Here is a 13,475-nt window from a genome sequence, read left to right on the forward strand (position 1 = left end):
TTTGTTGGTTGTGAGTGATCTACATAGAGAAGCCATGAAATCGATTCAAAGCACGTAGTGCATATGCACTCAAGACCTGTGGAAAAGAATGATGAGAAAACATACTTTAGTTACCAGAGCATGAATTAAAGTTATTCCACTTCCCCGTGGATTAAAACATTACGTCGTAGGTTCGAAGAGTGATCTTCCAATAAGACGACCAGCTTTAATTTCAGAGCTCTGATATAATTATCGCCCTAACACAAACCACAACAACTATAACGAATAATGCAAAGATTATGAGTTGCTCGCCTTACAGTACAGCCTATATTTTTCAGGCTGCACTGTAGCAAGCATTCATCTTGGAGATTTCGTCTAGTCATCCTGATGTTGTGTGGCAAATTGAACAAAATGTGCTGGCAACAGTTGAATCTAATCAATTGGATAACTGACTAGATGTTCACATAAAACCGTGAAGCTGTAATCTTGTAGTTTAATCACTCAAACTTTCACACCCACTAAGTCAGTTGACAGTTTTTAAAACATTCACAACCCACAGGAATTAGTGCATTATTTAATCTCGAATTTATCAATGGATTTATCTTTAAATTAAGACTGGTATAAATAACACAATCTGATTACATAGAAGGACTCTTTAGTTCCATTCAAATAATATATCTTGATAATCGTAAAATAAAAGTAGACAGATAACCGGAAATGAACAAATAACAGGATAAATTGCCAAAACTAAAGTATACAGATCAACCTGAGAAAGTGAAGTCGTCTTTTTATCTAATCGGAAAAAAGGTTGTGAAAATGATTGATTTTTAATTGAAAAAGTATTTGTAAACAACTTAAAATATGTGCACCATATTTGTATAATATGGATTATTCAAAGGTTTAATGTGTTTCATGTCAAAACAACTGTGGCAAACACATTCATTTGTATAATTAAACGGCACCATTTCAGGTGATCCTTCATAAGTTCGAAGATAGTCTTTGACCATACTCACGTGGCCTTAATGATTTTGTACCAACTTACCCGAAGACTAACTAATTAGAATTCCTCTACCATGATGGCACAAAATTGTTTTATGAATCAGGACCTTATATTATTATTATCACATCTTCGTTAAAATTAGCTAGCATATATTCGATAGTGTACTTATTTTTTGGAACAGGAAAGGTGATCTGAAACCCTTATGGCTCGTCTTTGTACGTTAATCTGACCGATAATTTTAATAAAAAAGAGAAGTAATACACAAACCGATTTGGTAAGTATCCTATAATCCTTTAATTTCAAATTAATGCGTTTCATGAAAATGAACAGAGATTAACTATTGAACGAAAATAGACAGATTTGTGTTTGCTACTATATGTTTCTCTATTCCATTGATATTTGTCATACAATATGTTGTCTTACGTTCGATTCCTGATCAGTTCTCAGATAATTGATTACAGTGTACTATACGATCGAATGTCTAATGCCCAATTGAAAAGACATTAGTGAGAGCTATGACAGTTGATCCCGGGTATTTAAAAAAAATGAACATTAGTCATTATTTTGCCGTTGTACAACCTTTTTCCATAACCACAAATGAATGGTGTAAAGGCATTGTCGCAGCAACACAAAAAATTAATTGAAGCTTTGGTGGCCATTATATCCTTATTGCGACGGAAAGAGAACGATGAAAAGTCCCTCCGCAGCTTTTTTGTTGGACAGTACTGTCATTTATCTGTTTCGTCTCCCTGTCGTGTATTTTAGCCTTTGTTCAGATCTCGTTTAACCACATCTTTTGTTCCTCAGTCTTCGTCAGCCACTCCTCTAGGTAAAGGAACAACATTGTAACTTTCATCGAAATAAGTATCGCGCTCTACTATGCTGCTTACGTTTGAATCACTCAGAGATAATGATTTATCAGAGGGATAGTCGCCATCAAACTCATAGTTATACTCCACAGGGACATCAATTTGAGAGATATAATTTACAATCCTTTTACTGTTTTTGTTAAAGCCTGTCGGTCCAAACAGAACCCATCCTAGGAGTGTCCTAATAGCATATGGGCTTTTACTTCCACCCAATCTTTGATCCAGGACCCAATTCGCTTCAGGAACGTCACAACCAATAAGCAACATAACTTCACCACCCACTGATTCTGTCCAAGGTAAGTCAATAAGATAGGGCCATTTATTGACGCTGTCCTTCACAGGCACTTTTGGTCGATGCACCGGCAAATCATCTACTGCAACAGCCTGTTCAATACATATACATTCGTCTCCGTTCAATGAGTAAGCTTTAAAGGCTTTAGTTGTCGATCTGCTTAACTTATTTCCGTTGACTGTTTTGATGGTAATCGACGCACTCTCTGACGATAATCCTAAAAGTCGTACGGTACTTGACTCGATTAGGGTTGTATCTGAGCCATTGTCTAGAAACGTATATCCAGAAACTTCCTTGTCCCCAGCTCTAAGGCGTACAGGGACTAGACCAAGAAACACATCCTCTTTTAGTGACTCTGTGTACCCACAATGACTTTCTTTTAAGCACTTACTCGAACCACCCTGAACTCGAATGGTTTTATGCAACAATAGGTGGTGCCGATCCCGGCAACCTTCAACAGTACACACAACACGATCTTTACAATCCACTGATCTGTGGCCCCTTCGAGGACAACAAAAGCACAAACCCTTTTCTCTTGCTTTCGCCCACTTATCGTTGACTGTTAATGTTGAGAACTGGAAACATTTATCCACGCTATGAGTTTCTCCGCATATAACACAAAGTGACTTGCTAACAATTCTACCGAACGACAAACCTTGTGTGGAACAGGCCACTTTGCTTACAACTCGTTTACTAGCAGTTGCAATCTGTCCGAATCTGCTAAGCAAAATTCCCACTCTAGATGATACAAATTCTGTTAACTCGGCAAAAGTAGGCTCTCTTCCATTCGCTGTTACCTTTCCTACTGTTTCAGCCCATCTCATCTGTAAAACCGTGGGCAACTTCTTTACTATACTTTCTATTGTTACTACGGAGTTGAGATCCGCTGAATAATCCATTTGTTTTAAGGTTATAGAACAATTTCCCATCTTGATCGCTAACCTAGATAGACTTTCTGCCTCATTATGCATAATATCAGGACCTTCAGTTAAATCTTTCATTAAAGCCCGACTTATTTCGTGAATTCTGCCAAACAACGGTTTCAGTATATCGCACGCTCTACGATAACCCAACGATGGTGGAAGCATTATGCATTCCTCTATGGCCTCTCGAGCTTTTCATTTACAATAACGTAACAAGTACAAGAGCCGTTGACCATCGTCTTCAACCTTGAAAACCACATATAACTCAAATTGTCTAATAAATTTCCAGTATTTAGCTGGTTGCCCATCAAAAGTACTTAGCTCTACCTTTGGAAGTTCAAGACCTACACTTAGAGATTCCAAGGTCACTTCCTTCTTCTTCGTTCCTGGATAATCTAGCAGTTTTGACTTTTCTGGAGACTTTATCCTAAGGTCATGAGAAGGGCTTACGAACCTGTGAACGTGCTCCTGTTCTCTGTCATCACAATTAGAGGCGGAAGATAATTTACTATACGTGTTCTCGTTCAGCCTTAACGACCCGAACTCTCTCTGAAAGCACAGTAGTTGTTTCCTCTGTCTATTTTTCCAATCTCTAATTTCTGATAATTGTCTTTCTTTCAACTCTGCTAAGGTAATCCTAGAGCTAATTTTGCTATGTCGACTTACGAAACTAACATTAGAGCCATGACATGAAAATGCATCTAATTTGACTTGCCGTGCATCTGGAGGTGCATCCGATTGAATTTCGCCGTGGACCAATGCCGAGTTCTCGTTGATCTTATTGCGCTTTCCAGGCATTCCAGTATTTGTCACTTGGGATCACTGTTCGTTTGAGAACTGTAGCGACCGAACAACGGACAATTGGTTGTTCGGTCGCTACAGTTCTCAAACGAACAGTGATCCCAAGTGACAAATACTGGAATGCCTGGAAAGCGCAATAAGATCAACGAGAACTCGGCATTGGTCCACGGCGAAATTCAATCGGATGCACCTCCAGATGCACGGCAAGTCAAATTAGATGCATTTTCATGTCATGGCTCTAATGTTAGTTTCGTAAGTCGACATAGCAAAATTAGCTCTAGGATTACCTTAGCAGAGTTGAAAGAAAGACAATTATCAGAAATTAGAGATTGGAAAATAGACAGAGGAAACAACTACTGTGCTTTCAGAGAGAGTTCGGGTCGTTAAGGCTGAACGAGAACACGTATAGTAAATTATCTTCCGCCTCTAATTGTGATGACAGAGAACAGGAGCACGTTCACAGGTTCGTAAGCCCTTCTCATGACCTTAGGATAAAGTCTCCAGAAAAGTCAAAACTGCTAGATTATCCAGGAACGAAGAAGGAAGTGACCTTGGAATCTCTAAGTGTAGGTCTTGAACTTCCAAAGGTAGAGCTAAGTACTTTTGATGGGCAACCAGCTAAATACTGGAAATTTATTAGACAATTTGAGTTATATGTGGTTTTCAAGGTTGAAGACGATGGTCAACGGCTCTTGTACTTGTTACGTTATTGTAAATGAAAAGCTCGAGAGGCCATAGAGGAATGCATAATGCTTCCACCATCGTTGGGTTATCGTAGAGCGTGCGATATACTGAAACCGTTGTTTGGCAGAATTCACGAAATAAGTCGGGCTTTAATGAAAGATTTAACTGAAGGTCCTGATATTATGCATAATGAGGCAGAAAGTCTATCTAGGTTAGCGATCAAGATGGGAAATTGTTCTATAACCTTAAAACAAATGGATTATTCAGCGGATCTCAACTCCGTAGTAACAATAGAAAGTATAGTAAAGAAGTTGCCCACGGTTTTACAGATGAGATGGGCTGAAACAGTAGGAAAGGTAACAGCGAATGGAAGAGAGCCTACTTTTGCCGAGTTAACAGAATTTGTATCATCTAGAGGAATTTTGCTTAGCAGATTCGGACAGATTGCAACTGCTAGTAAACGAGTTGTAAGCAAAGTGGCCTGTTCCACACAAGGTTTGTCGTTCGGTAGAATTGTTAGCAAGTCACTTTGTGTTATATGCGGAGAAACTCATAGCGTGGATAAATGTTTCCAGTTCTCAACATTAACAGTCAACGATAAGTGGGCGAAAGCAAGAGAAAAGGGTTTGTGCTTTTGTTGTCCTCGAAGGGGCCACAGATCAGTGGATTGTAAAGATCGTGTTGTGTGTACTGTTGAAGGTTGCCGGGATCGGCACCACCTATTGTTGCATAAAACCATTCGAGTTCAGGGTGGTTCGAGTAAGTGCTTAAAAGAAAGTCATTGTGGGTACACAGAGTCACTAAAAGAGGATGTGTTTCTTGGTCTAGTCCCTGTACGCCTTAGAGCTGGGGACAAGGAAGTTTCTGGATATACGTTTCTAGACAATGGCTCAGATACAACCCTAATCGAGTCAAGTACCGTACGACTTTAGGATTATCGTCAGAGAGTGCGTCGATTACCATCAAAACAGTCAACGGAAATAAGTTAAGCAGATCGACAACTAAAGCCTTTAAAGCTTACTCATTGAACGGAGACGAATGTATATGTATTGAACAGGCTGTTGCAGTAGATGATTTGCCGGTGCATCGACCAAAAGTGCCTGTGAAGGACAGCGTCAATAAATGGCCCTATCTTATTGACTTACCTTGGACAGAATCAGTGGGTGGTGAAGTTATGTTGCTTATTGGTTGTGACGTTCCTGAAGCGAATTGGGTCCTGGATCAAAGATTGGGTGGAAGTAAAAGCCCATATGCTATTAGGACACTCCTAGGATGGGTTCTGTTTGGACCGACAGGCTTTAACAAAAACAGTAAAAGGATTGTAAATTATATCTCTCAAATTGATGTCCCTGTGGAGTATAACTATGAGTTTGATGGCGACTATCCCTCTGATAAATCATTATCTCTGAGTGATTCAAACGTAAGCAGCATAGTAGAGCGCGATACTTATTTCGATGAAAGTTACAATGTTGTTCCTTTACCTAGAGGAGTGGCTGACGAAGACTGAGGAACAAAAGATGTGGTTAAACGAGATCTGAACAAAGGCTAAAATACACGACAGGGAGACGAAACAGATAAATGACAGTACTGTCCAACAAAAAAGCTGCGGAGGGACTTTTCATCGTTCTCTTTCCGTCGCAATAAGGATATAATGGCCACCAAAGCTTCAATTAATTTTTGTGTTGCTGCGACAATGCCTTTACACCATTCATTTGTGGTTATGGAAAAAGGTTGTACAACGGCAAAATAATGACTAATGTTCATTTTTTTAAATACCCGGGATCAACTGTCATAACTCTCACTAATGCCTAGAATTAACCATCTACATCCAACAGATATAATTGATATGACTACTTCTTAATATACGATTAAATGTCATTGATGATTGAACAAGAAGAAATCAATATAATAATTCACTGACACTTCAATCAATTAGATCTTTGTTCATAATATCAGTTAGGCGTGTCAAATTATGATAGTTGCAGTAATGATATTTTAAGAGAAATAACAATGATTCACATTCTCGTTGAAAATGTATAACACTCTTAGTGGATGTTTGATGAGCAATCGTCAATGTAATATCCTTAGTTAATCTGTAATTTGATTTCTCTCAAACTATGAAAATCTTGAGTGAAAAACCGTCAGAAATCTTTGAAAATCAGCAAAGACTATTTTAAAGAGGAGGGTTACATTTATACTATAACGAATACTACACCAAGTAATGTGATTTGCTGGAAAATCGCTGCCGTATGCTTATTCAAAAGCATTATGAATTAAACCGAAAATAAACGTCGATAACTATTGACTGTCAGCAAAGATTGATCAATTTCATAAAGTTATTCAGTAGCAATATATATTATTTGTAAGGTATAATTAAGAATTCGGAAGATCTATGCATATAGTTCATACAATTCTACTTCAATTTTTCAATTATGAACGTTAGGTTAACAGGTGGAATTTGATTTTCTTCGTAGTTAATACAGCCGTTTTTACTCCAGTTGAATAGTGTCTAGCAGTGATATCCGCAACATGCGTTTTGTCCTCGTTGAGACTCGTCAGCTAGATGTACATGCATCCTAGTGTTGATATTCAAAATGGAACTTGAACTCAATACCTTTTGCTCTAAACACTGACCTATTATCCACTAAACTACTGAGTCCAGATATCCACTCCGGTCAGAATGCACATAACCCAATAGAGACAGATTAGTTCAAGCCTTTAGTATCAACAAAGGCTAAAACAATTAAAGTTTGTAAATAGCACTATATTTAATTAAAGCAGCCATTTATACATATTTCGTCGGCATGTTGCATATGACACTAAATTGTCACAGCAGTAGTTCATATCGATTAGTACTGATTGTTTTTCGTTTTCACACATTATTATTATTATTAATGATTTCGCTTAATTATATCTTTTTCTTTAATCAATGTTCTTGTTTTATTGACTATCAACGACCTTGAATCATCAATTCATAGAAAACAGTGAAAATGATGATTCTACTGTTTAAGAATGAATAAAATAATTGTCTTGTTAAAGTGTTAAATCAAGTAGACTTTCTTTTCTTCATAATATTAATATTTAGTTGAAGAAAATGATTTTCACAACAAACTAACTTAGAACACTGATAGAACAATTGAAACTAACCTAGACTTATTCAAAAAAAAATACACTTCACTTCTTGAATTTAACCTTAATTAATATGAAAGTTTAAAAAACCTGAGACTAATTCGTTCCCTTACCTTAAAATATTATCTTGACTACTAATAGATGCTGGATTAAATAGTAAATGAATGATGAGATATCATGCCCATAATAAAGTTTGAAATTTTCAAATTCACTATATAATTGAGAAGTTTTGTATTTAGAATAAAACAATCGTTCACTATTACAACTACTTTCTAACACTCTTACAATTGATGATATCAGATCCAGATGGAAATAATTTTTAACTTATCAAATGTTTTTTTTTACGCAATCGGTTTCAAAGGTAAAACATGAGAACAGTGTGATCAACACTCCAGTCACTATAGATACGTGGAAAACGAAGATACACACAACAAAAACTCAACCAATAAAGTATAAAAACAGTCATCAGTAAAGAGACCATCAATTAAGTTTGAATGCAGTCCCTAAAAATCTGAATACATTTTACTCATTATTGCAATCAATAAGTACCACCCAATTTAAAGTGATCGAACTCACTACAGTAACATTGCAAAGAGTAAAAATACAATAGAAGGGTTAGACATAGTTAGCTACTTAATGACAAAATTAAAAGTTAGTTTCCCTCTAAAGTTAATATCAGCTGCGGAATTATTAAAAACTCAAGAGGACTGAATAGGTGTTTCATCCTAGTTTGGCACTTCTCAACAGTATACATTTACAATCGAAGATGTGATCGAACTCAGGTTTCGTTGAAAGGGCGATAACTTTAAATCAGGAAATGTTGCCTTAATAATGTTTTAACGAGCAACTAGAATCGAGATGGATTAGCAAAACTCTAATTAAAAGAATTAATGTATAGAGATTAAAAAAATTCGGGATTGACACTGTAGCTCAACGATGATACTGTTTAGGAATCGCGCTACATCACATCCGTCTTCGTGGCTCATACACAGTATGTCCTGAGTCAGATTTGTAGGCATAAGAAGTTAACCCTTTCCAGGATCTTGGGTATGAAACTTTTGACGAATTCCAAACAACAACAAGACAATTATCTACCACTTCTTGGTATTCAATGGTTGGCTAGTTCAAATCATCCCATGATGTAGCTTCGAAGTAAACAATATCTCTAAAAACTACTATCTCAATATCACATACAATATAACACAGAGGCATTAAAAAAGAGGAAAAACAAAAAAGTAAGAACGGCCATCCAAGAATGCCAAACTTAACCTATTAGATACGAATCAATGCCAAGGTTGGACTTGATAGTTTCAAATAAACTGAGCATTGGGCAGAAGGCTAGTGATAAATATATAAGTAGAAAATTGTATTTCTGACGTTTCGTCATATAATGTAACTCACTTCTTCAAAACAAATAAACAACCGAAATAAAATCAACACAGGTTTAGGTGGTACAAAGAAAACAATGAAGAATATTTTAGTAAAGTCAAAATCATAACAGGTCTAACGGGACTATATTCAAAGATCGATTCAAAAATCTTCAAGTGGCTAGGAATAAGGTTAAATCACAGAAAAGTGAACTTCTGAGTGGACTTCCCACATACGCTTTATCTAAATATCGAAATAATACTGGAGCTAATTCAGCATAACCTAATTAATGTCTTAAAGGATTCATACGAATTCAAATCAAAGAACTCGGAGTTATCCATCAGCAAGAACGAAACAATGGTAAGTTATGATGTTGCATCTTTATGCACTAGCATCCCAACTGGTCTTTGTCTAGAATTTATTAATGGTTTAATAAAGAATATTGTTACTCTATCTAGCAGATATCCATTAAGCAATAGTTCAATCATGAAATCCTTCAAACTATGCTTGAATTCAACACCATGCACTTTCAAAGGGACAAACAGAGTAGCCATCGGATCTCCGATTGTTGCTAATTTATTTATGTCCCGTATTGAGTTGCTTATTTTTGCCAGTACCATCAGACCACTCATTTGGCTCAGATATGTAGATGACACATTTGTCATTATTAAAAAAAACCTTAGAAATTTCTCCAAACAGATAAACATCTCACTTTCGAAAAGGAAGAACATGGTGAACTAACTTTCTTAAACTGTTTAGTTAAAAGAAATACTAATCGAAGTCTAAATTTAATCATATACTGATAACCGGCACATCCAAATCGATATATTGATTTTAGCCCTGTACAACCATTCAGTGCAAACGTTTTCGTAGCTCTGGTTCCTTTCAGAAGAGAAATCAAGATAATTACTTCGGGAGAAGACAAGCTAAAAGAAAAATAGAATTAATAAACATCCTACGATTTGAGAATTCTCCTAAGAATACTATTAAAAACATTAAGACAAAACCATTTTTCTTTAAAAAATAACAACTTTAATGAAAGATCTTGGATTGGTACTGTGATTTTACTTTATCGTCAAGATAAGACAGAAAAATTACAACCAAGACTAAGAAACGCTCTAGTTAGAATAAAAGATAAGATCCTGTCCACTTTACACGAAAATTGTGTCGATAGATTATGTTGATTTCAATGCGTTCTACATTAGAGAGCCTTACCATGAGATATCGATCCGACCAGAACAAAAACTAAATTATACAAAATCATCTCCTAATAATCCTGTAAAATTGAGACATCCACAAGTTAAATCACCAACAGTAGTACATGCTAGTTTCAACAATCACCAAATTCATATTAAAAATATTTCAGAAATGTTCTCCCAACTATGAAGGCAGGACAGTAATCTGATGCTAAATCCCTCTTCCTTCAATACGAATGAACACCTAACCATCCATCCAATCTGAACTGTTTATCCAATTAACCACATTTCACCCCATTCATTTTCCACACAATCTGCATATACACACACATATATATATACTCAATTTCAATCTCACTCTACTTCATATTACAAATGTATACATCTTTTACCCATACATTTCCACTTATGACGCACAAATTAATGCAGTGATAGGTGATACAAAATCACCTTGACTAAAAATAACTTGACATTCACATGTTCAGACCTATTATAACTCTGACTGTACTAAAAATATTCTTCATTGTTTCCTTTGTACCATTTAAACTTGTGTTAATTTTATTTCGGTTATTTATTTGCTCCGAAGAAGTGAGTTATGTTACGTGATGAAACGTCAGGAATACAATTTTTTACTCAATGTAACTCCACAAAAATATGGTTATTTTACCTATTAAGATAGTTGGAGATAGTTATCAAGAAACCTTGATCTTAGGTTTATACTGGTTGGCACTCGTCAGTAAGGTGCATATTTGGTCTTGAAGAAATTAATGCTCCTTCGTGAATCTGGGCCTGAATCATCCTGTTTTACCGTCTAAAGCATTACCACTGAGTTATGACTGACTTCCTGTAGAACTGAGATATTTACATTAGCTGATCATTGATCACAGCTAATCTCACGTTCATCTAGCCCTTAGTGGTTGAGACAAGTGTTACGTATATCCAATTGGCATCTATCTCGGTACACGTTGTTTGCTTCCTTACAAGTAGGTTGTGAGGAAAACAGAGAGGTCAACTCAGGGCGTTAGATTGGTCCACAAAATCACTGGTTGTTGTACAAAGATGTGCAGATAGGTGTAGACTGCCTTGTTGGTGTCCTCACTATTACTCTAACCAAATGTTGGAAACGTTAAGTAGCGTAGCTGGGAAATAGTAGTAAGTAGAAGATGCGTTCACTTTTTGTCTTCGCTTAGACCTTGAGTCTAGAAATGATCGTACGCTTTTTTATTCTGCGAGTTCATGCTTTCTTCTTGAATCACAATTCCGATAACTAATCCGTTTGTATACACTCTCGGTCTTCCCTTAAACTATGAGATTAAAATTGCTTTCTTTCTTTCTACCAACTAATTGTTTCTTACTGTACTATATGCTCATATGCAATCCTTTTCTTTATATTTTAGCACCATTGAATTAACTACTTATATGAATTCGGTGTTCATCTTGTTGTGCTAATGAGATGTGGCAACCTGGAGCGATGCATATATATGCCGGATCCTACGTTGTAGCTGACTGACTGACCTAATCCGTTCAAGTACCACTGATACAGTTACTACTACTATTCTGGGATTTATTTTGTCATTTCACTGTGCTAATATGGTGTGACAACTTCAATCGATGTACATGTGTCTGGCCTTGTTGTTTATGATTAACTGACTAACCAGTAGGCTAAACACCAAAATGTCAATGTAGATATATTAAGATGAATTTAAAAGATAAACAAACTATCGATACCTATTATTTATGAAAAATTACTTACAAGATTGATGACCACTAAACATCCAATGCAGTGTCATTGTTGAATACACGCAATTCACGCTGCATGTATATAATAGCCAAACAAATTTATAAGGAATCGTAGCTACAAAGACAAATAACAAAGTTGATATAAATAAATAGAAACAAAACTACTAAACGAATTTTTTTAATTGAAACTATAGTATGTATGATATGTGTAGCTAGTGAAAGTAAGATGTGATTGGTCACTGGGCGTGGATTGCAGGATACCCAGCTTGCCAACTGTCCTTCATATTAGTAATTTTACTCTAAACTCACTGAATTTACACTGCTTGTAATTGTATTGCATGAAGCAACGTCTAGCCTATACACTGGCTCTCTATATTTGGTCGTGAGTCGTGTATCTGTGAATGGCATATCAATTGAGTATCCAGTCTAATGGCAGTATAATCTCCGTCACCGATCCTATTATCGTATTATGATATGTTGTTACGTAGAACAGAAAATACCCGACCGTTGTTGCTACCTTGACGTGGTGGTCGGGCTTGCCTATCGTGATGAAGCAACCGAGCTATATTGGTTGGAACAACCGTTCCTCAAGGTCCTACCATGTCAGACAGGTCGGTTGAAGAGCGGTAAGACTAAGAGCAACAAACCCAAGGTCCGAAGGCGAAGTCGTACTGCTGACTGTACAGAGGTGTGACAGCAGTAAGGTGTTTCCTTCAGACAACCAGCATGATAGAGATGCTGCCTTCCCACAAGGAGGGGTGGGGTTAGAAAAGGTCGACCCTACAAATGCACACCCCGCCTCATCCCACGGATATCCGTCTCCGGAGGTAAGGTCTCAACAAGTACGGAGCTAACACAAAAATTACCCACAAGAAGGTCGTGTGTGACCGACCTCAAGCAGTTGTCCTTGGGCACTGCGGTCACGCTCCCAGGTTACTAAGACCACCTCTAATCCAATTTCCTTTTCAGGTACCTGCAGAAGAACCCTTCCACGGTGTGGGCAACCGGGAAGTGATAATTGCCCTCATACCTCTGACAGCACTCAAGACTGACTGAGAACAGAAAATAACTTTTATTCTCCCCGTTATACGAATGTGAAATAATCGGTTTAATTTAAAAATAAATTTTAGTACACGGTTGATATTGACGTGGAAGTCTAACATTCAGGTGTTTGTTCATTGAAGAGTGAATAAACCTACAAAACTGGTATCTTCCAATCGCTTATGACGCCTAATCACGTTATTTCTATGTTAAATCTTTTATAGAAACATGTCATTTTACAACAAACAAAAACCTATTTTTTACCAGTAATTTCGTCCTTAATTTCCAACTATTTAGGAGATTACGTCAATAATTCGTTCTAGGGAACAGGTGTCATTTAGTTATATTGTATTATTGCATTATTATTGTATTATTATTGTATTATTAGTCTGGGTGCCCCTAGCTTGCTTCCAACCTACTTCTACACCACAGAACAAGAGGAGACAGGAGTTC

General features: G+C 36.7%; 1 protein-coding gene across 2 annotated transcripts in view; it reads right to left on the reverse strand.

The window, feature by feature from the left end:
* The window catches only part of MS3_00007347 (uncharacterized protein), a 38,819-nt gene that overhangs the window by 12,305 nt on the left and 13,039 nt on the right, over positions 1-13,475 (reverse strand). Inside the window, exons 3-4 of one of the 2 annotated variants that reach the window (XM_051215611.1) lie at positions 11,995-12,096; positions 9,758-9,971 (exon numbers count right to left, since the gene is read on the reverse strand). In XM_051215611.1, coding sequence (XP_051066142.1) covers positions 9,758-9,776 — 19 coding nt within the window. In that variant the 5' untranslated portion in view covers positions 9,777-9,971; positions 11,995-12,096. The remainder of the gene's footprint in view (positions 1-9,757; positions 9,972-11,994; positions 12,097-13,475) is intronic. The other variant, XM_051215610.1, reaches the window with a different exon arrangement.

This window comes from Schistosoma haematobium, chromosome 4 (genome assembly GCF_000699445.3).
Source record: "Schistosoma haematobium chromosome 4, whole genome shotgun sequence".
NCBI classification, from domain to species: domain Eukaryota; kingdom Metazoa; phylum Platyhelminthes; class Trematoda; order Strigeidida; family Schistosomatidae; genus Schistosoma; species Schistosoma haematobium.